Genomic DNA, 27,113 nt, shown 5'->3' on the forward strand with positions numbered 1-27,113 from the left:
CTGTGTTGATGCTTGTAGAGGTACCCACACAGAAAGAAAAGGTTTTAGATGCAGTAGGGCCAGAGAAGGCATAGACACGAAAGCAAATGATTTCTTACAGCCACAGAACAATGAGAAGGATAATGTGCAGACAGTGGTAAAGAAGGAAAGGAATGATTCTAGTAATGCATTAAAAGGAGAACGATGTAGGTCGCGGAACTATATAGTGGGTTCACTTCAATCCACACCCGACGTTCTTGGTTTGCTTCTTATTTAGAAAATCGAGGCAATTGTTTAATTAAACATTGGTTAAAATTAAGATACAATTTATACAAAACGAAATTCACTTTCTACAAAACAAACCTATGCAGGGCTCGCAAAATCGCTAGCCCGACATCCTGGGGCTATTGCAAATTCCTGGCGGGCTACCAAAATGTAACCTATCTGCGCCCTGCCCGCCGGTCTATCTTAGGGAGGAAAATGTTTTAATGTTTTTGCACTCTCTCAGATTTAGTTAGGTAATTATATTGTATGAAGCGCAAAAAATGCTATGCCATGTGCTAATGCTATGTGACCTTGAACCCAGAGATGCCCTGCCATGTTAGTTGTGCTGCTAGTGGAAAATATCAACAGGTCACATGTCTTTCGGGACCATCAGATGCCGTGTAATCTTGGCAGTGTGAATGAACAAAAACTCTAACTATTCCGGAAAAATCCAGGATGCCTGTCCCGTGTATTTTACGGAATGTCTGTGTGAAAAGGGCTTCTGTCTTTGTGAGTGAGTAAAACCCCATTCACACAGACCTTTGGTCCCAGAAAATACCCGTAAAATTGCCAGACAAGCGTCTGTGTGAACACAAACTCGTCCCGTTAATCTTCTGGGATCGTTGCCGGAAAGAGGGCCTAGTCAGATACACGGATAACCCTCTGTGTGAACAAGAAGCCGCAAGAATGCCGTAATGGGCATCACAACACAAGTTATGGTTCAGCTCCTTACAACGAGAGATAACATGCATATAAACATTCACCACGAGAAATGTTGCAAACTAGATTGAAGCAGTTATCAGGAAATGATAAATGAGACGCATAAACAATGACGCACGTGCCGTAGTGAGGACGAGCGTGTCATGGCAACATGAAGTTGTTTCAACTCTTTAAAATAAGGAATTAACAACATTCACGACGGGAAATGTCAGCAAACTGGACTGAAGCAGAATCAGGTAAGTTAGCTTGTCATTTACTGTGTTGAAACGGAGATCATTAAGCAGCATAAAAGAATATCGCGTCACATGCTCATTTGAGCTATAATAAACGAAAATACCCGCGCGTCATCCCAACAAGATATATCGTTTAGTTCCTCAAAATGCGGGTTTTAAATGCATATAAACAATCACGATGAGAAATGTCTGAAAACTGTATTAAAGCAGAGATCAGGGAGCTCGTCAAATATCTACTCTGAAGCTGAAATCATTGACCAGCATAGAACTGTGCGTTCACACGCTCCTTTGTAGTCTTATTATAAACAAAAATGCACGCGAGATGTTTCTGGAGAGAGGAATAATAAATACTTTGCAAACTTCAGATGCTGCGTAGAAGAGAGGGCGGGACTTTCAACAGGTCACGTGTCTTTCCGGGACCATCAGATGCCGTGTAATCTTGGCAGTGTGAATGAACAAAAACTCTAACTATTCCGGAAAAATCCAGGATGCCTGTCCCGTGTATTTTACGGAATGTCTGTGTGAAAAGGGCTTATGTGAGTGTGTCTATCTTTCTTTTTACTGTATGTCTGTGTGTGTGAGTGTGTGTCTTTCTGTCATTCTGTTTCTCTTTATCTGTGTGTGTGTTTCTGTAAGCATGTGTTTTCTGCATTGCATTTTTGCACAAGTACCAGGCCTTCATTTCTGTGTCAAAATTTTCAAATTTATGCTGGATTTATTGATATTTATTTTATGACAAATGAAAAAAAATATTTTTTGCATTTCCTATCCATTTTCAATTGGGGTCATATTAACCCCAAAGGACATATTAATAAAAAAAATTACATACCTTTAAAACAACCAAATCAAGCCCAGCATGTGTGCTCTGTTCTCAATGAGTTTAGCTGAAACCGTGACACCCTTTGTGTTCACGTCTGATATGCAAGCTCCTCTGCTAGTGCTTCTCACAGCACCGCTCTGCGGGTGTGCTGTTTAAATTAGTGTTCTCACCAATAAGCTTGTGATTCGTGAAGTTTTGACGAATTTTATAGATATGTTATCGTTTCTTATTCAAAAGTGATGTACACATGCACATATATGATAAGGTACAGTAACATAGCGAACGACTTAGCGTTAAGAAGGTTTCGCGAAACCCAGCTCTGGATTCGGGACAACTGCTTTGATTTTAGGACACCCATAGATTCAGGCCCACCCATATGTCACGTTCTGCATCCACCACTGCTGCAGGCAATCAACGCTCCCTTCTTACTCAAGTAAGAGCATTCCTAGGTATGGCAGGGTGGTATAAACAATTTGTTTACAATTTTGCTGTTTGAGCTGTAGCCTTGATAGACTTGACATGAAAGATCAATCCCATCCAAATTCAGTGGACTGTGGAGGCTAAGAATGCCTTCCAGGACATTAAAAATGCTCTATGTAATTATCTAGTACTGTCTTGTCCAAATTTTAGATAACTTTTTGTTTTACAGACTGATGCTTCCAATACAGGCCTAGGGGCTGTGCTGTTTCCAAGAGAGCTTGGAAAAAGGCATCCCATAGCCTATGTAATGCTGGGTACACGCCAAAAGATAATCGCGCTGATTTTGGGAGGATTTCCCCCATTCCGACAATCCTAGCTATGTCCCGATTATCTTGATGGTTCCACAGATTATTTTATCAGATTTTCCTTTTTAATCAGGTTCGAATTGTGTCCGAACCTGATTGGAAGAACATCGGAGCTGCCCTGATCATGAATCATACATATTAAACATGTTTAATATTTACGATCAGAAATCCTGATGTGTGGGGGGAACTCCAAGGACAAACGCACGCACGCTCTTGAGATTATCACATGAAACGAAACAATATCTAATCAGAAAGCGAGATGATCAAAGACGGAAGCAGTCATGGCGCAGCACAAAGTGAAGTTGATGCAAAGTGAACTTGTACAAACCATGTTCCTGCTGTCTCTGTGACTTCACCTATACCGCCATGCTTATTCTGAAGTCTCACAAGATTTTGCGAGATTTCCTGTGTTCACAGTCGAGACTCACAGTCGAGAGACCAATATTGTGTGGCACACCACACAATATAGGTGCAAAACGTAGGATTTTTTTATCCTCATGTTTGTGATCTATCACATTTTGAAAATCTTGTAAGATGACAATTTTGGTGTGTAAAATCTTTTGGAGAGGTAAAATACTCCACAATGGAGACAGAATGCCTAGCAATGCCTAGAATGGCTCTGCATATATTCCGATACTACATTCTTGGCAGACAGTTTCTGCTCGAAAACGGCCACTACAGTGGATGGATCGCATGAGAAACTTAAAACGAGAGTTACGTATGTAACTACGGTTCTATGAATCCCGGATGACCGCCAGAGGTGGTGCTTAAGCACTAAATGATCCATCTCACGCATGCGCAGGACAAGTGTTTATACCATCAAAGTCACCTGTGACCCCTGATGACTACAGAGAGTCTATATCTTCCGGTGACATCAGAGGGTCTGTTCCTGCAGAATCTTCTCACGAGATTCTGAGTGACAGAACGCTCTGGCGGTCATCCGGGATTCATAGAACCGTAGTAACATACTTAACTCTTGTTCTATTTTATCCCTACTGACCGCCAGAGGCGGTGCTTAAGCACTGGATGACTCATACCAAAAAAGTCACGAGGAATTTAGCACGTACCTTATTGAGAGGAGAGCGCAGAGTCCGGCAACAGGACCACCTCCGTTGGATGGGGAGTGGCAAAATTCACCCGGTAAAACCTGGAGAAGGTACTTGGTGATGCCCATGATGTCGCCTCACAGATGCGCTCCAGGGGCACGCCATGCAGGGCCACCCATGAAGTTGAGACCACCCTGGTAGAGTGGCACCTCACCCCAGATGGCAGGGGGTGACCACCTCGTTTATATGCCTGGGTGATGACATCCACCACCCAATGAGACAACCACTGTTTGGAGAGAGCACAGCCCTTCCTAGAACCACCATAGCAGAGGAAGAGCTGGTCTGACTGCCTTATACGCAGTCGCGACCACGTAGGTTCTAAGCGCCCGTACGGGACACAGCAGTTGTAATCTGTCCTCCCCTATTTGGGGGAGTAAATTGCGCCAGGTGGATAGGTTGGTTAAGGTTTGACGATGACAGAACCTTCGGGAGTTCGGCCAAAGGGTAACCCCCGAGCCACTGGAGTTCCACCTCAGACATGAGTCACTCACAGAGAGAGCATGAAGTTCCCCAACACGCTTTGCTGACGTGATAGCGAGAAGAAAGGGAGTCTTAATAGAGACCCACTTCAACTCTGCCTGAGCCAAGGGATCAAAGGGAGGTGAACATAAAGAATCGAGCACTAGGACACGTCTGAAAAAAGCACTGGCTGGAGCCGGCTGAGTCTGCGGCACGTATAACTGGAGACGGGCTAGAGCCATACAAATGATGGCTCCCATAAAGCAGTCCTCAACACCACCAGTAGAGCTATGGGTTGAAGTACGGGAGCCGGCCACAGAGGGTTGGGAGGCTCCCATATGTGGGAGTACCTCTGGCTCATAGTCATTAAACTGGCCAGCTGATGCTGTCATGGAAAGCACATCGTCCTCCAATTCCAAGGAGGCTGCCGAAGGAACAAAATCATCTGACAGCTCTGCTCCAGTCCTGGACTGGAAGGCCAGGAAGAGGGACTTCATAGTATTAAGCTCCACTGTTAGTTGGTCCACTTTGGAGGCAAGCCGGGGCCCCTTAGCCTTTTTTGCAGGAGTGGGGCCTGCGGTCTCAGCAGCCTGACGTTTAGACTGCCCAGTCTGATCTGGAGCCAGTCGCTGGGCTGGGGTCATATGTCCAGGTGACAATGTAGAGCCCAACAGTTGGTCCACCTCAGCCAGCCTAGCTGCCCTCACTGCCCGAGGCATGATACCACAGTTCATGCAGGGGTCGTCAGAAAGACCCTCTTTTAAATGTTTGAAGCCAAGACATGAGGGACATAAATCATGGTCATCCTCAAGCTGCCACCAATCTAGTCACTGAGGCACAAATATGCTGGGAGGGGGAGCGAAAGCACTGCCTTCATCAGCTAAGGGTAAACTATCCCATGAAAAGAAGACACTAAACGCAGTACAGGTTCCGGGAGCGAAAGCTCAACCGTCACCGCAAATACTCTGAAGCCAGTTAAGGGTAAGCGCTAGTAACAAAAAAACGGCACAACCGAGTTGGCACGAATACACAAAGCGCAGTTAAGCGCCGAAACGGTTAACAAAAAAACCCGGCACATCCGAGTTGGTACGAAATACACAAGCGCAGTTAAAGCGCCGAACGTTTAACAAAAAAACGACACAACCAAGTTGGTACGAAATACACAAAGCACAGTTAAAGCACAAAAAGACATTGAACATAATAAACCGGCACAACCGAGTTGGCACGAAGTATACAAGTGCAGTTGAACAATCAACCAGAAACACATCCGTGTTACAAGAAATAAACAATAAATTGATGGCAAGCGCCCGCAGATTAATCCAATAATATAAACGGTAGGTTAAAAACGTCGGGAAAGGGAACGAAAACACAGCCGTCACCAACAAATGCACCGAAACAATAGTCAAGCAAATTAACAACTAGCTATATGTAAAGTATGTTACTCACCTCTCTGTGGATTCTGTTGCGGCCTTTGGAGGGCGAGCAAATCACAGCTCAGACAAAAAATGTCACAAGGCCACCAGCAACCCTACTGAAAATTCCAGCTAAGACCAGCATAAGCTGGTGAGCTGGTTTTAGCTGGTCTCCAGCTTGGTTTTAGCTGGTTTTGCTGGTGTAGGAAGCTGGTTTTGCTGGTGTAGCAAGCTGGTCTAGCTATGTTTTGGTCACTTTTTAAGCTGGTCTAGCTGGACTTAGCTGGTCAGGCTGGAAGACCAGCTGACCCACCAGCATGACCAGCTTTTTAATGCTGGGAGGACCAGCTTAGACCAGCTACTGCCACCTTATACCAGCTAAAACCAGCTACCAGCTTATGCTGGTCTTAGCTGGATTTTTCAGTAGGGAATGAATGAAACACGTAGCAGTTAGCAAGATCCTTTAGTCTTTGGCTATAGAGCGGAAATACAACGAAGCGAGAAGAAGCGAGAAGATGAAAAGGAACAGATCCTCTGATGTCACCGGAAGATTAAGGCGCTGTTTACACGTACATTGTTATTTTAAAAAACTGAGAGATTTACCTTCGTTTGTGCCCCTCGTTTACACGCAAATGGATAACTTGCCTCTGAAACCGATTGTTTCTAAAAACTCCGGCCAGAGTGCAGATCTTGAAAATCTTCGGTTGCACGGTTGCATGTAAACTGAGACAAACGGATGTTTAAGCAGGCAACGTCACAGAGTATGCGCCAGAGCTCGCACCTACGTCAAAAGTGCAACTTATGTTTACATGTGACTGCTACCCTGAACACTTCCAAGATGTGCAAACTCGTTTTGTGTGTTTGTATTTGCAAATACAGCTGCTCCATTATGTAGAGGGGCAGAGACGAGTGCTCGGAGGTCAGTTTTTACGCGTGTTTGACTTCATGCGGCGCTGCAAGAACCGACAGACAGATGATGTCAAAGTACAGCGAGAGCGATTCGAAATTAGACCTCTATGTGTGATTCCTCAACTCGCGCTCGCGGTACTTTGACGTCATCGAACACCTACTGCAACAACTCCTCCCTCCAACATGAAGAACCGGTCCGCGTCACCACCAGCGCTGCCGGTGATTGGCTTAGGTGGGCTTGAGCTTCTCTTGACGGCATATATGGCGGTCATTAGGGATGAAATAGAAGCTCAAATTACCCAGCTGGGGCACCGCCCCCTTAAAGTTGGCCAGAGAAGGAAGCTACTTTTGCATGTTACCAAAAAGTTAAACACATAGTGCAAATTAATACAAAATAAAATAATTTAGTTGTACTATTTCACTGTTAGTCATATTGTCATTTATAGAAAAAAAAATGTATTTCATTGTGTGTGTGTGTGTGTGTGTGTGTGCGTGCGTGCGTGGGTGCGTGCGTGCGTGCGTGTCTGGGGCGCCTGGCCTGAAATTGCGCGGCATGGGGTACTTCTATCTGAACTTGTAATGCACATGATTCTGACTCTTCCTTGCACATCAGCTTAATACCTGCGGCTCTGACTGATTTCTTTGCACTGGAGAGGTTGTTAGTGCACAGAGGGTTATATCTGCCTGTTTAACACAAAGGTTTTATCGCCTCCGCTGTCAGAAAACAGCATTCATTCATCTGCGTGTGTGTGTCATGGGCTTGCCAGATCTTTTGTACTAGACTCAGGTCTGAGTACCTGGCAAGACCATGACAGTACTATGTTCTGTGTGGGAACATGTGGAGTCTTATAGTATGTGTGGCTTCCACGTGTTCCCAGTGTCTTGTCGCTGTCATGGTCTTGCCAGACCTTTGTGTAGATTCAGGTCTTATTTCAGAGGGCAAGATTATGGCAGCATTGTGTGCTGTGTGGGAACACGTGTTTTCATATTATGTATTTGTGTCACGTGTTCCCAGTGTCTTGTCACTTTCACCCTACTCCCTTATTGTGCTCGTGTCTTACGTAATTAATTATGTTCACCTGTTCCCCATTGATGTGGTGTCTTTATTATGCCCTCGTGTTCTCTGTCGTGTGTGCGTGCATTGTCGATATTGTTGTAGACCTGTGTTCATGTATTCCGTGTTGAAGATCTGTTCCGTTGTTCCTGTTTGTAGTTTGTGTTCCATCACAGTGTTTAGTTTATATTCTGTTTTACCCCCACGTGGGTGTTTCTGTTCTGTTTTAATAAATATATAGTTTATTTTTGTACTCCTGGTCTGCGTTTGGGTTCATCTTTAGTTTTCTTTATTCGGTGTTAAACACACCGTGACATAACGCACGCACCAAACTGAACCCAGCGGACTAGACTATGAAGTGTGCTTCAGACCCAGAGTGGTGGTCATCCATCTCCCAACAGACACTCTCGGGCAGTAGTCCATTTCCACCGCAGAGGGGTCTTCCCTTCAGGGATTATGCTCGGGCGGTGGAGAGAAGTAAGGGGTGTTACCCGGAGGTTCTCGCCAGTGCGTATTTGGTAGCTGGAATGGACGAGCCTCCACCGTTTAGGGAGAGAGAGGGATTACTCCACATTCCATATTGGGACCTGGTTGACCGTCTCGATAACCAACAGCAATCTCAGAGACCAGCTGAGCCTGCCGGATCTCGCCTGACTCCATCCAGCCCGAGGGGCATTAGGACTGGGGCTATTAGACTGGGGAGGTCGCCTCCCGTCTCTCCGGCACCGGAGACCACGCCCGCACTAGAGATCCGTCCAGTACTCCCAGCCTCCAGACGGAGGAGGAAGAGGACGAAGGGGGCGTCGGAGCAGCAGTTGCAACCGGCGCAGCCGGAGACTCGTCACCCGCCGGTGCAGCCGGGGACACGTCACCCGCCGGTGCAGCCGGGGACACGTCACCCGCGGGTGCAGCCGGGGACACGTCACCCGCCGGTGCAGCCGCGGACACGTCACCTGCCGGCGCAGCGCCTGCGCAGCCGCGACCCGGACCACGTCACCCCTCGGCATCTCAGCCATTGAGATTTGGGACTCATTCTCATCACTTTGGACATTTTGTTCCCCCTATTACTGCCCCACCACCCCTTCATCATGTATTGTTTTTGTTGAACCATCCCAACCCTTTTGTTACTTATGTTTGTTTGCCTTTGATGTTTATTGTTGTGTTGTCATGGGTGTCTTCTGTTGTTCAGTCTCTCGTTCCTCGTGTTTAATGTTTTTTGGTTTTTTTTGGACGTCTAGTATCCGTCTTTAAAGAAGGGGGTACTGTCATGGGCTTGCCAGATCTTTTGTACTAGACTCAGGTCTGAGTACCTGGCAAGACCATGACAGTACTATGTTCTGTGTGGGAACATGTGGAGTCTTATAGTATGTGTGGCTTCCACGTGTTCCCAGTGTCTTGTCGCTGTCATGGTCTTGCCAGACCTTTGTGTAGATTCAGGTCTTATTTCAGAGGGCAAGATTATGGCAGCATTGTGTGCTGTGTGGGAACACGTGTTTTCATATTATGTATTTGTGTCACGTGTTCCCAGTGTCTTGTCACTTTCACCCTACTCCCTTATTGTGCTCGTGTCTTACGTAATTAATTATGTTCACCTGTTCCCCATTGATGTGGTCAGGGCCGGAGTGGGACTCATTTTCAGCCCTGGAGTTTCATGCCTTAGACCGGCCCACTTTAGTTCACGACTGACTATTAAAATAATATCTTTAAACCCTCAGTAGTATAAGTCTGCAGTAGTGCACTGTTCTCTGCAGCCTTGCAATTCACTGTATTTTTCAAATATATAATTTCATATTCCGTGCAAATGCAGTAAACAATTATAATTTTTGCCATAATTATGCAGCCCTACCATAAGACCATAATATTACTAAAGTAAACTTATTCAAAAACTAAAGGAAACAAATGTGTTTGTATTTTCCTCTATATTTCTATTTCTAAAAAATGGTGAGTCTTGAGATTAACTGTTGGGTTGATAACGTTTGGAAACCCCTGATATACAATACACAAGCAAGATTTATCAAGTAGGCCTATGCATTGGAAACAAATGGAAATAATCTGTATCTTTTTTTTTAGTACTTAGATCATGTCTATTGCTAAATAACGTAGGCCTACATTGTGTTAAAAAAAAGAAAACATCATGGATATACTTTTGAAACTAATGAGTTTTGCATCAAATAGATTTTTGTTCCTCTTGCAATAAACGATGAATAATGACTATTCATAGAGAATTCATCTATGACTTGGATAAAAAAAATACGTTTAGAGGCCAGCCCGTTTTGTATTAAGACGCGCTCAAGTTTATTTAAAATATAATAGACGCGCGGCCGGCAAGCGCACTCAAAAGACGTGCTCAAGTTTATTTAAAATATAGACGCGCGGCCGGCAAGCGCACTCAAAAGACGCGCTCAAGTTTATTTAAACTATAATAAACGTTCGGCCGGCAAGCGCACTCAAAAGACGCGCTCAAGTTTATTTTAAATATAGACGCGCGGCCGGCAAGCGCAATCAATATAGACGCGTCTGAAACAAAACTCGTGTTCAAGTAAGCGCTTTGAAAACCAGAAGACAGCGGCACGTCCTGCGTTTCCCATGCGTTTTAGATGTCAATGAACCCTAATGCAAGAATTCTTCCAATAAGTGGTCGGGACTCGGGACACAATCAACTTGTGCATAAAGCGGCGGGGACATCTCTCACCCGCAAATACGCGTCATCCCGGTGGCATGACAACACAGACCGGCCCACCGGGAATCCTCCCGGTTCTCCCTATGGCCAATCCGGGCCTGGATGTGGTGTCTTTATTATGCCCTCGTGTTCTCTGTCGTGTGTGCGTGCGTTGTCGATATTGTTGTAGACCTGTGTTCATGTATTCCGTGTTGAAGATCTGTTCCGTTGTTCCTGTTTGTAGTTTGTGTTCCATCACAGTGTTTAGTTTATATTCTGTTTTACCCCCACGTGGGTGTTTCTGTTCTGTTTTAATAAATATATAGTTTATTTTTGTACTCCTGGTCTGCGTTTGGGTTCATCTTTAGTTTTCTTTATTCGGTGTTAAACACACCGTGACAGTGTGTGTGTCTGACATAGCTTAACTTAGAACTTACTTCTATATGTTACAATATTACTCTGCTAGTTTAATTTTAGCTACTGTACTTTACTATGTTTGCTGATTTTTCTGTTTTCTCTTGTTTTTATTAATGTAAAGCTGCTTTGGAAGAATTAAACAATTGTGAAAAGCACTATATAAATAAAATTGAATAAAAGTCTTGTTTTGCAAATAAATGCTTATTTTATTAATTATTTGACATTCATTTTCATCACAAAGATTATATAGATTAGATATTTCAACAACATAATTGAAATAAAAAACATTATCTAATTTTTGTCAGGGTTGTGCAGGAGACGAACAGAAGCACAGACACAGGTGAGGATAACACTGAAACTTTATTTACAGAAAACTGAAAAACAAAACCCACGAGGGGGCAAAACAGCACTAAACAAGGCAGAGTATGCAAGAGCGACTGAACAATAAACTGAAGTAACAAAACAAAAAGCAGGACTAGAATAAACACTAAGCAAAATATAGAATACAAACTTGACTTTAGAATACAGACAGTACTTGACTTAACTAGACTGAATAATGACAGCAACAGACAGGAACAAGGCAAGACGATCACGCAATGAACCCAAAATCAGAAGGACTATCAATAGGGGAGAAATTAATGAGGACGACAGGTGACCATGATAAAACAATCAGGATGAGAGGATGACAAGGGAGCGGGGTAAAAGTGACAGGACAAGGGAAACACGTGGTCTAATAAAAACTATACTGAGACCACGTGATCCCACACAAAACATGGGTCTGTCATGATTCTGCCTCAAGACTAGATTAACCAAAGGACAAGAGGGCAGAATCATGACAATTTTAACCACATAAATAAGTTTTAAACTTTTGTTTGTATATTTGTTGTGTTTGACTGCATATGAATCATCCAATCAGGCAACGCTGTTCAAAATCATCCAATTAGAGATGATCCAGATTCAAATTTGCCACCATACGCATTGCCACCATACAGATGGCCTTACTTGGGCAGTATTAAAGATTATATGGTTTAAGTTCAACTAAATTAAATTTTTATAGAGAATATGCCTTTATAGAGGGTATGCACATGAGAGCACCTTCAGCGAAAGTGACTGCGGTTACACCCAGTGAGTGGCAAAAAGTGTGAGCGACAACATTAGCATAGCGTGAACGGCATTAGCATTAGTATAACGGTGTTCGCATCGAGTCTAGAGATGTTTCTCAATGTCAAGGAAGGATCCTCGGAAGCCAGAATTTCGAGGATGTTACGTCAACGAAATCCGTCAAAGGACTGTTCTAATGTCGAGGATCTTCGGAATTTCAACTAAGGACTGAGTCCTTCGTTCGAAAAATATTCCATATTCTGCAAAGTAAGCATGAGTGTAGCCTTCGCGCTCTGAAATCACCCACAATCCTATGTGCGCAGCGCTGAAAGCACACTTTTTCACTGACGTAAAGACGCAATGACGTACACTTGCTAGCCTGTTCCATTTACGTGTTCTCCGAATGCTTAAGAGGAGCCTCATCTAGCCTCTGAAGGAAGTGACTTGTAAGGACCAGTCCTGCCAAGGAAGTATCATTGACATTGAGAAACAGCTTAGCTCATACAGTGAGTCTGTCGCGGTGGCTCTGGAACTCTCGGCTGGAGCGACTGAGTCAAGTGAGTTTCCCCAGGTGTAGTTTAAACACACTTTTAAATATTGTATAAGGGGCTAATCACACCAAACGTGTTTTAAACGCTTGGAAATGCAAGGCGCAACGTACTGTTTTTTTTTAAAGAGCAATATTACAATATAAAACAATATTGTGCCATTGACCAGGTTTTAGTTGATCAATGGTGTAGGCTATTTTAGTTGCCTCAAAATAGCAATGCACCAACAATGTGCCTGAACACACCTCATTTTCAGACCAGAACACCCATGGGCACAAAAATTGGCACAAATGCATTTGCTATTTAAACAAGGTGGTGTTGAACATGAAAATGACAACTGTGCCGGGCTCATACTAGCAAAAAACACTTGGGTCGCACTTTGCGCTGCATTGCACCAGGTGTATGATAGGGCCCGAGGACTTAATGTCATTTGGATGGCATTGAGGTTCACTGACATAAAAAAGTACTTTTCAGAGATGAACTAAGGATTTTGAACAAGTTATACACTTTTGCCAGACATCCATGATGTTGTGCTGTTTGTACGAATTGTTTTGAGAAATGCACTTATTATTTAGCTTATTACTTATTTTGAAATTTATTCAAGAAATGCTCCAAGCAACATGCTTAAAACATTATGAGAAAAAGGTCAACCATTTTGCATGTTATGATGCGATGAACTAATTCCCAAATGTTTTGAGGTGTAAGACAATATAACAGAACACCAATCTAATGTATTTTGATGGCAATGACATACGCAATTGGACTGTACATAATCAACTGCATAAATGCACTTGCAATTTATCCACACAACAATAACAATTTGCTTTTACAATGTGCAGAACTGAATAGATGATGTTTTAAAATAATAAAATGTTTTAAAAATGTAATGTGTGATCTGAAAAAAATTCCAAAACGATCAAATACAATATAATATCATTATTTATTTTCCATTTGGCAAGGAAATTTCACTTTTAGCTTGATTAGTCATCATGTCGAATAAATAGCAACAACACCAAACAAATCTGTTGCATCTACGTCACGTCAGTATATTTCTGTGGATTCCCATTGCACCAACATGCACTAAAAATACTGATGACATGTGGAGCGTTGTGACCTTCACACCTTCATTGCTGTACACAAGCGCTCTGAGCTTATTGTTCCTGAATGGCATTGACTTTCCATCTGCACACAGCCCACACCACCCACTACTCTATGGACCGATTTTGTACGTCTCGTCCTTCCTTGTAGGCTCCTCTCTCACACACTGACCCACTGGCGGAAAGCGTGGAAAGTGTGTGTCCAAGAGTCCGCAAATAGAATACCAGATGACTATTTTCTTCCCAGAGCAGAGAGAACAGAGCTACAGTACTTAAAGGCGCAGTGCACGATTGTTAAACACACTTGTAGCCATTTAGCAGAAAGGTTGTGTCTACTAACCAACATTGTTTTCTGGTTTGCGTATATGTGGGGCGGTTCTATCAACAGAAGATCCAAATTCTATTGGGGTAGGGGCATGTTTGTTTAGGAGGGGCGTGTTTGTTTAGGTCGGGTGTAGGCAAGTTCGGTCCTACAGAGCCGCAGTCCTGCAGAGTTTAGTTCCAACCCTAATCAAACACACCTGAACAAGCTAATCAATGTCTTTAGGATGTAGACATCAGGTTAGATTATCAGTGCTTAGGCTAAAATATGCAGGACTGCGGCTCTCTAGGACCGAACTTGCCTACCCCTGGTTTAGGTGATTTATAAGGTCAACATTGGCTTTTAGAGATCATGGACCCTGCCTTTAAGACTACCACCACCAAGATTCTTTAGTATAAGCAGGTTTTTAAAGGAAGCATTTCTTTATTCAAGATTAACACAGCACATATTCTTGTTTTTCTTTCAAAATTACACGTGTGAAGATGAAGCAGATATGATTAACTTTTTAAAATCATAAATCTGACCCGAGCACCAAGGAGCAGGCCAGAATTATTTTTCTTACCGTAAGGTGCGAAGCCCTATTGTTTTCCTTAAAATGTATTCTTTTAATTATTAGGGCCCGAGCACCGAGGAGCAGGCCAGAATGACCTGTACCAAAAGGTGTGAAGCCCTATTCTTTTTCTTAGAATTTATTTATTTATTAGGGCCTGAGCACCAAGAAGCAGGCCAGAATGGGCTGCATCATAGGTTTGAAGCCCTATTGATTTCCTTAAAATATATTATTTTTATTATTAGAGTCCGATAATAAATGGCCTGCTCCAGAATGGCCTTCACTGAAAGGTGCAAAGCCCTATAGTTTTCCTTAGAATTTATTATTAGGGCCGAGCACATGTGCAAAGCCCTATTGTTTTCCTTAGAATTTTTTCTCGTTTAGTTTGTATAGCACTTTTGGGCACTTTGCGTGTCTTAACATGCTCAAAAACTCTTTAAATTTGGCACATACATCAGAGTCGTCGGCCATGAGGACCGGGCAAAGGCTGGAAAATGGGTGTGGCAGAGGGGCTCTGTAGCGCCCCCTGAAATGCAAAAACAAACATTGGAACACAGATTGGGCAAACATGTACGCATATGTACGAGAGTTGGTATATAGATCTCATCGACCCAAACAACTTTTGCACTCAACAGGAAGTCGGCCATTTTGGATTATTTCAAAAGTGCATGCACTGAACTTTTAAATACTCCTCCTAGGGAATTCATACAATTGACACCAAATGTGGTGAACATGATGCCAAGACATTGCACTTGCTAAATTGCTAAAGGATTTTTGATATCTGAAACGGTGCTGCCATGGCGAGGTGAAACTCGAAACTTTAGTTATTGTGTAATGTTGCTGTTAGAGCATAAATAATACCTGCAAAATGATAAAGCTAAAAATGTACTGCCAGGCGATATATTTTCTTTAACAGAAGTCCCCTTTCAAAGCCTAAAACGAATGGCCGGTTTGTACTAAGTCCCTCTAGTTCCTGATTGAATGACGTCAATAAAACTAAACTCCGCCCACAGGAATACGTCAGTCCCCTGCTTTGGTTCAAATGGCTCTGCTAAGCTAAGCTGCTGTCGAATCACAACACGCTAAACAAACTACACAATCAGAACTTGTTACATATTTCTGAAGGAGGGACTTCATAGAACAAGGAAGACATCAGCCCGTTTTTAGTACAGTGAAAACAGCGGTATACAGATACAGCAGGGAAAATAAGTATTTGACACATCAGCATTTTTATCAGGAATGGGTTTTCTACGTGGGCTATTGACACAAAATTTCCAGCAGATGTAGCCATCAAGCCAAATATTGGATCTATACAAAGAAATTAGAACATATAAGTATACAAGTTGAGTCATAATAAACAAGGTGAAATGACACAGGGAATAAGTATTGAACACATGAAGAGAGCAAGGTGCAAAATGGCATAGAAAGCCAGGAGATCACCTGAAACATGTCAGTATTGAGAGAGAGAAACCCTGCCCCCTATCAGTACTAATTGATATAAGCTGCTTTGGACCTAATTGATGGCCTATAAAGGATTCTCATTACCCAGGAGACACACAGGAACGACTTCATGATGGGTAAAAGCAAACTCTCTCAAGATCTTTGTAATCTTATCATTGAATGGGGGAATGGTTATAGGTGCATTTCCAGAATGTTGAATGTTCCTGTGAGCACTGTGGGGGCCATTTTCCTGGAAATGGGAAGAGCATCACTTCACCATAAACCGGCCACAATCAGGTGCTCCACGCAAGATCCCTGTCCGGGGAGTCCAAAGAATAATCAGGAGAGTTCTCCAAGAGCCAAGAACCACTTGGGCAGAATTTCAGGAAAACCTTGCATCAGTAGGTATTGTTGTTTCAAAGAAAACTAAGCAATGCCCTGAACCACCATGGCATCCATGCACGCTCACCACGCAAGACTCCATTGCTGAACAAAAAGCATGTTGAGGCTCGGTTAAAGTTTGTGAAAGAGCATTTGGAGAAGCCTGTGGATTATTGGGAGACTAGTATGGTCAGATGAAAGCAAAAAAATTAACATTTTGCAGTCATTCTACACACCATGTTTGGAGAAGAAATGGCACTGCCCACCACCACAAGAACACCATACCAACAGTTAAGTTTTGGGGTGGAAGCATCATGGTTTGGGACTGCTTTTCAGCAAGGGCTACTGGCAGACATCATATTATTGAGGGCAGGATGAATGGAGAAATGTACCGGGACATTCTGGATAAAAATCTGTTGCCATCTACCAGAAAGCGGAAAATGAAAAGAGGGTGGACAAACACAAGGCCAAGAAAAACAATGAAGTGGGTTCAAAGAAAGAAAATCAAGTTGCTTGAATGGCCCAGTCAATCACCTGACCTAAATCCCATAGAAAATCTATGGAAAGAACTGAAGATCAAAGTTCTTAAAAGAGGCCCAAGGAACCTTTAAGATTTAAAGATCATTTGTGTGGAAGAATGGTCCAGAATCACTCCTGAGCAATGCAGACTGGTCTCTCCATTCAAGAAGCGTCTAGAAGCTGTAATCACCATCCAAGGCTTTTCTACAAAGTATTAAATAAAGTGTGTTCAATACTTATTCCCTGAGTCATTTCACTTTATTTATTATGACTCAACTTGTATACTAAAGTGTTCTGATTTCTTTATATGAATTTAATATTTGGCTTGATTGCTATATCTGGTGGAAATATATGTCAATAGCCCACTTAGAAATTCCCTTACTGATAAAAACGCTAGGGGTTCCCAATAAGTGTGTTGCACAGGGGAATAGGGTCATGCAAGTCACCTGGCTGTGCATTACACTTAAAATATATAATATATAAAAACAAACTGTTGTTCAATGAGCACTTAAGTGATACCCTGAACCCCCCTGGCATTTACTGTCCCTACGGCCCTCCTCGGCTGTTAAGGATTCATTCGTTCTATCCTTAACAGCGTGGAGAAATATAAGGACGCAGTTTGAGGCTTCTTTGGCTTCTTTGAGGCTACACATGCTCCGGTCTTCCATAAACGTAATTGGCTAGCTCTGCTTAGGTTAATTGCATAAGGCAATCTGATTGGCTGACACACACGTTGCTGCTTGAAAAGTTGAGAAATGTTCAACTTCTGCCACGAGCAACGGCACTGACGCGGCGCCAACGGATCCACAATTCAGTTCGGCAACACATGACGTCACCCATTAAAAGTGAATGGGAAGCGTTAACGCTTTCATATAAAAAATCTAATGTCATTGCCATTTTTTTTCAAAGATCTTTGTAACCAATAACTATTTGTAACCCCTTGTATTATCAACATGTTATAAAAAGTATTATTATACATTTATTTTTACTATTATTTAATTCTTTATTTTCCTTCTGTTTAATAAATGTATTTAAAAAAATATATAAGTATTTAATTCCTTTCAATTCTTTGCATTTTCATATTTGAACTGTAATTGTTTATGATACAATGTGTCACTCGAGCTCGCTCACTCGTACCATTGAGTTTTAATAATGCAGGTACTTTTAAATAACCATAACTTCAATTTTCTACCAATTTTCAAACGGTTTGGTTTTTTTACAAACGTTATTAACGTGGCTATAATTCTGGATGCTTTAACATGTTTCATTAATTCGTTTTTTTTTAGTATATTAGTGTTTAAGTATGCAGTGTCATAGGTACATCTTTGACGTTTATTACAAACCAACCCGTTTGCAAATCGGTAGAAAATTAAGCAAGTTATGGTCATTTAAAAGTAGCCTACCTGCACAATTAAAACTCAATGCTACGAGTGAGCGAACTGCCTGTGGTAAGATGGCCGCCGAATGCGGACATTCCACTCAATTGGCCAGCAGCGCGGGCGAGACGTTGTTGACGTACCATGACACCGGAAGCACTAAAGGTTTAACTGGATGTTGTAAGTGACAGAACTCAATGTGACATTAGCAGTTTCTGCGGTAATATTGAAGAAGTGAAATGTTTCTAACTACCGTGAATTGTAAGTATACTGTTAATAAAACATATTTGCAATAGCTTAACGTTAGTTGTCAGCACAATGCACATCTTATATGAGTAGCAGTTAATATCTAACGTTAATAGCAGCTGGATTCATATTGATGTAAGCATGCATTGATTTACGTTAAAGCATTCGTGACTAACTTGCGTTCAACAAAAACTTAATATACTGTTAAAATGCCATTGTATATATCAAGAATATATTTATACTGATATACTTTTTGTTAGTAATTAGATGCTAACACTAATATTTTTTTAAAAATAAAAAGGATTAAGAAAAATAAGTTCAAAGATGTATTTTTATAGCGCACTTACATTTTATCTGGTTTATGTAATCTATGTAACATTAATTAATGCTGCTTGATGACTTCAAAAGCTCTGTTTGAGAGGGATACTATCCAGGGCTCGACATAAGGGACTGCCCGGTTGCCCGGGGCCACTGTGAGAGAAGCTCGGGCCAGTAAACAGTAATGTCACTTGCCCGATCGGGCCAGTGCTTCATCATCAGTCACTAAAATGTATTTTCTGTCTGCGGCCGTTTGTCTGTTTGTACTCTTACGCAATGTTACCATTGAGACGCATTTTAAGCGGCGGCGGCGCGAACGTAAACTTCTTAGCAATATCATAAAGTTTCTCTTACCTTATTGGTTGTTGTGGTGACCAGGGAACTACACTAACCTTTTCCACTGGTGGCACTTGCGCTACCAACTTTTTCAGTTACTGGTGCAAAATATGATTTGGTCGCACATATTTTTTTCCAAGTTATATTAAGGCGCTCTGGATAATAATGAACAATAATGAAACTGTATTGCATACAGATATGCTTTTTATTTTTTTTGCCATCTTTTAAACCACATGCCTTCTTGTTTTCTTAAACGTTGCAGTGTTTCCCACAGATCTGAAATTTACTTGAGGTGGTAGCCGGTCATTACCCACTGACAAATAATGGTCTACTATACACGAAGAACTAATAATGTGTGACACAAAACAATACTTTGATTTATTGAAAATTTATATTAATTTCACATTATATTTCATTAATCTAACCTCCCCAAACTTTCTTTGCCATTAACAAAGCTGACACTGTTTGTCAAAGCACCACAAAACACTTACTGTTTTTGCACTGATATATGAAGCAATTAGACCCCTTTTATCAAACTCAATATAATACAATACTATGTATAGTATATTAATAGACAGTGCAGGTCTATAGATTATAAATGTGACTGATGTTATGACTGATGATAATCCACTCATTATTTCACATTTAAAAGTCTACTTGCTGTCCCGGTGACAGACTTTACATTGCTTTGCTCGTTCAGTGCAATGGGCTTGACATTAGCACTGCTTTTTTGCTACAATCTCTGTGCCAACTTAATATGGATATGGTTTTAGAAAAGATATGGTTTATTAATAATAAGATTATTAAAAAAATGTGAGAAAGAAAATGCAGCGCGTGGTCGTAACAAGAACCATCGCCATAGAAACCGGATGCACGCTGAAAATGCACTCGAGCTTTAGCGTGGTAGGGCTAATGGTCGTTTTCCGATCGACTCGGGTTGTAAACACAATATTAATCAGACTTGGGACCCAAAGTAATTAAACTAGGACCTAACCGGACCCGACAGACCATTTAAAATATAAACCCGGAACCATACGGGTCCCGCGTCCTCAGTGAAGAAAGACCTCTGCTCAAGTTCAGAAACATGGAAGACACTGCCCTTGCTTCGCGTCCCACCCAATTCATTGAAAAACAGAGAGCACGCGAACGCACACTCGTAGGGAGAGACACGACGTGCTTTCACGCAAAATGAAGCCAACGTGTTGAAGGCTCAGAGCACGTTATAAAACGTATTCTTAAAATCCAAATTTCTGTTTTAATAAATGTTCATAGTAAATCATAGCATATTGTCTAAAACATTAGGTAGCACATTTGCGACCCATTAAAAATTAGGGTTGCAACGGCAGTTCAAAAGGTCGCATATGCAACCATTTTGGTCGCAGTGTAGTTCCCTGGTGACTGTTGCGTGTTTTGCGTGATACTCAGCTGGTAGTAAGTTAGAGCAAAGATAAAGATAAAGTTAGCGCCCTCCGATTATAAGGCCAAACGTAAACTTTTTTTAGCATCTCGGAGGCATACATTTACTTAGATAAAACACGACGAAAGAAAGGAAGCGATGTTTCGACCAGTTTTCCGTCAATTTCCAGGTATAGCAGACTAGTCGGGATCCTTTTTCGTTATGACCAGCAACTACCGCAAACAAAACGTCGAAGCCCATGAGAAAAGTCTGATAACGCTTCATCTGGTCCACTGAACTTAATGGCGAGACGTATGAATGAGGAGAATTTCCAGCGCATCGAGAGACATATCAACACAGCATATCACGTCATCAAGAATGAACAGCTATTATGTAATTCGAACGGTGTATTGACTTGCTTAAAAAAATAAAAACAGAGTTCATGTGGGATCCCAGTACCACACAGATATTGCATGTCGGAGGTAAGAAATATTTGGTTTTGCGTCTTAATTAATAGTTAACTCTTTCCCCACCAATGATGAGTTTAAGGCAATCACTAGGTGGCGGGCTTACCCAACTTATAAAACACTGTAGCATTCACTGATATTATCTGATCTCTAACAAACGTCCTTAAAACCCACCCATATTTGAGAGGTGATGAATAAAATTAAGATGGGATGAAACTGTATTTTGTTTGAAAGCAGAGGGATCAGCATAAAACTTTTGTTTTGTTTTCTAAATATTTATAATTCTAGATTCACAGACACTATCTTTGAGGTTCTTTGGAAAAAGATGCTAACTGAGGTTAAGGCAATCCACTTTATTAGCGTGCTGGCAGAAACAAAAACAACACTGTATAAAATGTAATAACACTGTTTTAGTAATATGGGTTAGTTAACGTTCTTGCAACAAGATTTCTTTTATGAATTATGTTTTGTGCAGTTTTTATGCTCTAATATCTGAGACCATAGCCATGACAGGCTAATGATGAATACAATGTGTAAAATTTTATTTGACTTTTGAATTATTATTTTTAATATGTGACACAAAAATATTTTTTGGTGGGGCCAGTGAAAATTTTGGCAGGGCAAGTAAAAACCTGAACCACTGGCCCGACTGGGCCAGTAGAGTTTTTTTTGCGTTGAGCCCTGGATACACTGTCTTGCATTTCTCTCTGTCATTTAAAGGAACAGTATGTAGGATTGTGGCCAAAACTGGTATTGCAATCACAAAACTTGTGGCTAAAACTGGTACTGCAATTACACAACTGGTGGCCAATACACAAAATGACAACATAAACATCAGTTGAGGGCTGCAACTCCACTTTTTAAATGACAATATCCTGGCCAGACCACTGTTGTCAGTGATATAAGTATTTAAAATGAAAATGATTTCTTAATGTCTAGTGACATATCAGGCCCATTTTATGATTAATTTATATACATTTCTTACATACTGTTCCTTTAAATCATCGTATTTACATTTACGCATTTTGCAGACGCTTGTGCATAACAGGATATTTTTATCAGTTTGTATGTTCCCTTGCTAATAAAATGCTCTCCCACTAAGCTACACAGAAACACGTATGGTTTAACACTTGTGTAACACCAGCAAAGGCATCCAAAATGGTTTTCCTACAAGATTTGAAAATCATGGCACATCACACACTACACTACACGATATAATTTAGATTAACATGCCAGAGAGAGCACTTCACATAACCTCACTGAGAAGCAAAATGTACGTAGCATATAGAGATTGTGACACATTTCTGAGCCGGACATCAGAACCGATCAATGTTGTGTACCTGATTTTCTCTCAGAAGGGAAAAATCAGAGGAAATTCAGGATCAGATAATCCTGTATTATGAGCCCGGCTTTAGATTTATCCATATAGACAAAAAATATCCAGAGCTTATCATCGTTTTTGAAGTAAATTTTATTGTGATCCGAAATCATTTTATTGCCTAGCGCAGTGGTTCCCAAACTTTTTCAGCGTGTGTACAGTGCATTTTTTTGCGGCCCCCCGAAAGAAAATTTATGACAAAAACAGTTTTAAAATTTTAACTAAACAAAACATATAAAATTATACTTATTAGTGCTGTTGGTTAGTTGGCTTATTATTCTTTTAGGTTTAATTACACAGAATTCATGATAAATGAATGTATTTTATAAAATGTCATAAAACTGGGGCCCCCCTGGCACCATCTTGTGGCCCCCAGTTTGAAAACCACTGGCCTAGCGCACTGTGCTTCAAAATATTGACCAGATAGAAGATGAAATACATCTAGTATACAAAAATGCATTTTCAGTAATGTTTAGAAATCTTTTTATAAAGGTATTTTATTGGGCTATTTACAGAGTAACATTTTGTGCCTACATTATCGGAAAAAAAGAAACGTAAATATTGAACAAAATTATTTTGTAATTAGAAAAATATTTCATAATATAAACTATATTACACGCATTACAAGATACTACTGTTACTTGAAATGTAATGTCAGCTTTGGATTTCATTCAATATTTCTTTCTTTTCTAGTTGCCAGGAGCAAATCTAAGTAAGTACAACCACATTAATACACCTACAGTTTTTATGATATTCATACAAAATACCTATATATCTGCATGGCAGACATAAAGTACTGAGTGATAGACACTTGTAAAAAAATATGTAACCTATTTTTGTATCTAATTCAAATTGGAGAGCATGCATTGATAACTTGTCAGAAAGGACTGCTAGAGGCACTGTTGTTGTTTTTTTAATTGAAATTAAATCCACCAATGTATTCTTGTGCATGCCTTTATTGTGCAGTTTGGCTCCCATGTAAATCCATGTTCATACTTGTGGCCTTTATACTGTGTTTTAGGACTTTGCTGGTTCAAATGATGAGTGCAGCTGGCACAGGTTACTGCTTCAACACAAAGAGGGGCCGACTGAGGGAGAAACTGGTTTTGCGAAAGCATGACCCCATAGGTAAGGATAAGAATGTTTTATTTGGCACTGCCATTTAGAGTATGCTCAAGTCCCTTGTTAAGTATGTTGAAGTAAATCTTTGGAAGAGTATGTTATTGTGGAAATATGTAATTATTAATAAAAACAAACCCTTCAGCCAGCCTCACACTACAGGATTTTTAAAATCCTGGCCGATTATGAAATCTGGTTGCAGCACACGCATAAGCAGAATCTTGACAGATGTTAATCTCACAAATATAAAACATGCTCACACTACAGGATTTTGAAAATCATAGTGCATCACACACTACAGGATATTATTAAGATTATCGTGCCAGATCAAGTAATTCATGTCAGGGGAAGCGGATGTAAAGGAATGTAGATTGTGTGACATTTATTATTCCTAGCAGCTTTCTACACTCACCCAGTGTGTCTGAAACCATAGGTGAATTCTCCTCAGCTCTTGTTTATGAGGCAACGATCCTGATAAGTTTTAAGGATGAGTTATTCAGTATTTTGTCATTATGATCCGATTGTTTTGAAGAAAGCAGGAGGAAACTTCTCTTTCAACACTGGCGCCCATCTTAACTCTTTCCCCGCCAGCGTTTTTAAAAAAAAGTTGCCAGCCAGCGCCAGCATTTTTTATGATTTTCACAAAAGTTTAATGCCTTCCAGAAAAGGTTCTTCTTTAAATATATAAACAAACAATATATCAAATGAAAGAATAGACCCTCTGCTTTAAAAAAAAAAGTTTCATCCTACCTATTAACTCTATCAAACTGCGACAGCTCGTGGAGGAAATAAATAATTAATTAATATCCACAGACATTTATTTGGATGTTTTAGCAAAATAATGTTTATCTTGTAAAGTTAGCTACGTGTGCTGGCTGTGCTTCAGCCTTCTCACACATAATTTTATTGGGGGCTTCTCTGGGCCCCTCTTAGTCATGAGCCCCGAGAATCGTCGTCGTTTACCCCCCCCCCCCCCCTTACAGCGCCCCTGTTCATGGTTAATAAAGCAGTAAGATAGCCTGTTCATTGGTCCGTTGGGTCGGATTGCTTTCACAACGCCGGTTTCACACCGCAAGCGTGAGCAGTGGATAAGCGCCGCATGTTTTTTCGGCGCCCATGTTAAAAAGTTAAAGCATGCAAACCGCACGTGTGAGCAGCGCATGCTCGCGTGGCAGGAGCGTCGCTGAAGCAGCAGTGCTGCGATCAGAAAACATCCCTGTTTTCTCCTAACAACATCCGAATTCATCAACATATTCAATAAGCTGAGTGAAAAGCAGACCATGTTAAAATGTATTATTTAAAGATTCATTTGACAATGTATACCAGTGTTTGCATATGATTGACTGTGGTTGAATATGATTGAAAAGAGATGGCTAACATATTGAAGAAGGCCTTAGGCCGAAATTTCTGTGTTCTGTCCTCCTATGTAAAATAAAAAGGAGTATAAGGGTGTTTTCACATATACACTGTTTAGGTCGGCCCAAATGACGTGTCGCTCCGAGTACGGTGCGTTTGGGTCAGTGTGAACACAACAGCCGCACTCGGGTGCGCACTAAACGGTCGCTCCGAGACCGCTCTAAACAGGTGGTCTCGGAGCGGCTGTTGCCGAACTCTGGGGCGACCCACCTGTGGTGTGAACACTGCCGGACCTCGGACCGAACCAAATACAGGAAGTTCTCCACATGTTTGAGCCACTGGGCTTCCGTTGTGACGTGAGCAGGGTGTTATATTGTGGGTTAACAACAAACAAGCCAATCTGGTCCGTTGCAGAGAGATTCGCTGTCTCCTTTACGTTTGAGCTGATGATTTTATAAATGCATAGCTGTCCTCCACACACAAATAGTGACATTACAGGCTTTTTAGCAAACGGCTCCGTGAGAAAGGTTTTAATAGAACAGCTACGCAATTTCGCGTTAAAGCAAAGAAACTTCACAAAGACGTGCATCGTTTATCTCCACATCTTGATAGCTGCACTCTCTCTGTCAGGCTGGTTGTCGTGGAAACGTGGGGGTGGTCATGAGACGGTAAGAGCTGTCAGAGACCAATGACAGCGCTGACCGTTGTCACATGGTGTACGGTGCGGCATTTCAAGTAAAGTAAAAAATATGTATATGTGAACACGGACCGCACTAACTGAAAAATGATACAATGTATTTTGGTGCGCTCCGAGGCAGCACCACGGTGCGCACCAACATATGTGAAAACAACCTAAAATTTTAATACAGTATTTGAGTACGATCATGACCTCATACATTTATATAAGTAAATTAGTAAAAATCTAGGTAAATTTGGGCCAATAATCTTGGGTATGTATGTATGTATCTTCCAGAAAAAATATATAATTTGTTAAATCATATTATTAGTTCTTTTGTGTAAATATTAGGGCTGGGTAAAAATATCGATTCATCAATGCATTGCAATTATTTGTTTCTCAATTCAATATCGATTCATCAAATCCTATGAATCGATTCAGCCCCCCCGGCCAGTGGCGGCGCTGTGGGCAACACTCTAGTGCGAGCGTTCAGCGTTGTACAAGACGCACTTTATCAAAACAGAAAGATCAGAGATGGCAAACAGCAGCACTTCTTTCAAGCCTGCACCTTCAACGTGATCAAACATTAGTAATACTACACAAATTATTTAAAAATATTCTCATGTACTTAATTGCTTGTGTATTTACTTATTATCGAATCGACACCGAAGCAAGTAAATCAATATCGAATTGAACCGAAGCTGCAAGAATCGAAATCGAATTATAAAATTCTTTACAATACCCAGCCCTAGTAAATATTGCTTTATAAATTGTATTAGATCAATAGTTTTACACATTTATTCCTTGCTTTTAACAGTAAACCGACATGTTTTGTTCTTTGAGAAGAGGAAGGTCCGCTCTCTTTAAAGTGGAAGAACTCATTTGATATGGACACTGAGCAGAAGGACTGTTAAAGTGTTACAAACGTTAAAAAGTTGCTGCAGTGTGGGGATCAGCATCTTTCATATGACACTGTCACCAAACAACCAAGAAGAAAGAAGAAAATTTGACATCAAATTTGTCCTGCAACGATGGATGACTGGAATGATAACAGAAAGGAGTTACGCATACTTTCAATAATGTTGGATTTTTTTTAGCTTGATTTATAGCAAAAAAATCATGTTATCTAAATATATTTATCTGGTTTGTTGCTATGTGTAAAATAAATCTAGAAACTTTAACACAACAACAGACATGCAATTTGTATTTTCTTATGCAGATTAACTTTAATTTGACAACTGAACATCTGTAAACTTGTAATTATTAGGAAGCATGTATATAAAACATTTAACATGAATATTAATTAGAAATTTGACTGCCAACAAGGGTTTGCACAAAGATTTTCCAGCACATTGTACTGTGTGTATTAAATGAGCACGTCCATAAAAATTGTCAACCAGCCACTGGTTTTAATTGTTATTTTAAAGACAAGGGACCAGGGGTCCATTCTTCGTACATCGCTTAATACATTCGAGATTAAATGACACATCCGAGGTGTTCAGATCTTTAATTATGATCTCCCTTATTCGGTTCTTTGAACACCCCTGCTGTTGATGATTAGTATGGCAGGATTGAATTATCTGAGATCATTGTGTGTTCGTGCACGGCCGGAAAAGGCAATACATATCGATAGTAGAAACACTGATCAGCAATGCTGTGATTGGATGGTT

General features: G+C 41.0%; 1 protein-coding gene across 1 annotated transcript; it reads left to right on the top strand.

Moving 5' to 3' along the window:
• Positions 1–18,274: 18,274 nt before the first annotated feature.
• On the top strand, positions 18,275–26,844 carry LOC129417253 (large ribosomal subunit protein bL33m). Its single transcript, XM_055171801.1, has 4 exons — positions 18,275–18,412; positions 22,986–23,004; positions 23,314–23,420; positions 26,261–26,844. The coding sequence occupies exons 1-4, from the start codon at positions 18,391–18,393 to the stop codon at positions 26,308–26,310; spliced, it is 198 nt and encodes a 65-aa protein (XP_055027776.1). The 5' UTR covers positions 18,275–18,390; the 3' UTR covers positions 26,311–26,844.
• The last annotated feature ends 269 nt before the right edge of the window (positions 26,845–27,113 follow it).

Source organism: Misgurnus anguillicaudatus, unplaced genomic scaffold (assembly GCF_027580225.2).
Source record: "Misgurnus anguillicaudatus unplaced genomic scaffold, ASM2758022v2 HiC_scaffold_28, whole genome shotgun sequence".
NCBI classification, from domain to species: Eukaryota; Metazoa; Chordata; class Actinopteri; order Cypriniformes; family Cobitidae; genus Misgurnus; species Misgurnus anguillicaudatus.

What these genes read in the sequence shown, in the direction of transcription:
- LOC129417253 (XM_055171801.1), top strand. Translation starts at nt 18,391, where the DNA reads ATGTTTCTAACTACCGTGAATT. An exon ending in GCGAAAGCATGACCCCATAG is followed by an intron (nt 23,421 to 26,260) that starts GTAAGGATAAGA and finishes TGCTTTTAACAG; the next exon opens with TAAACCGACATGTTTTGTTC.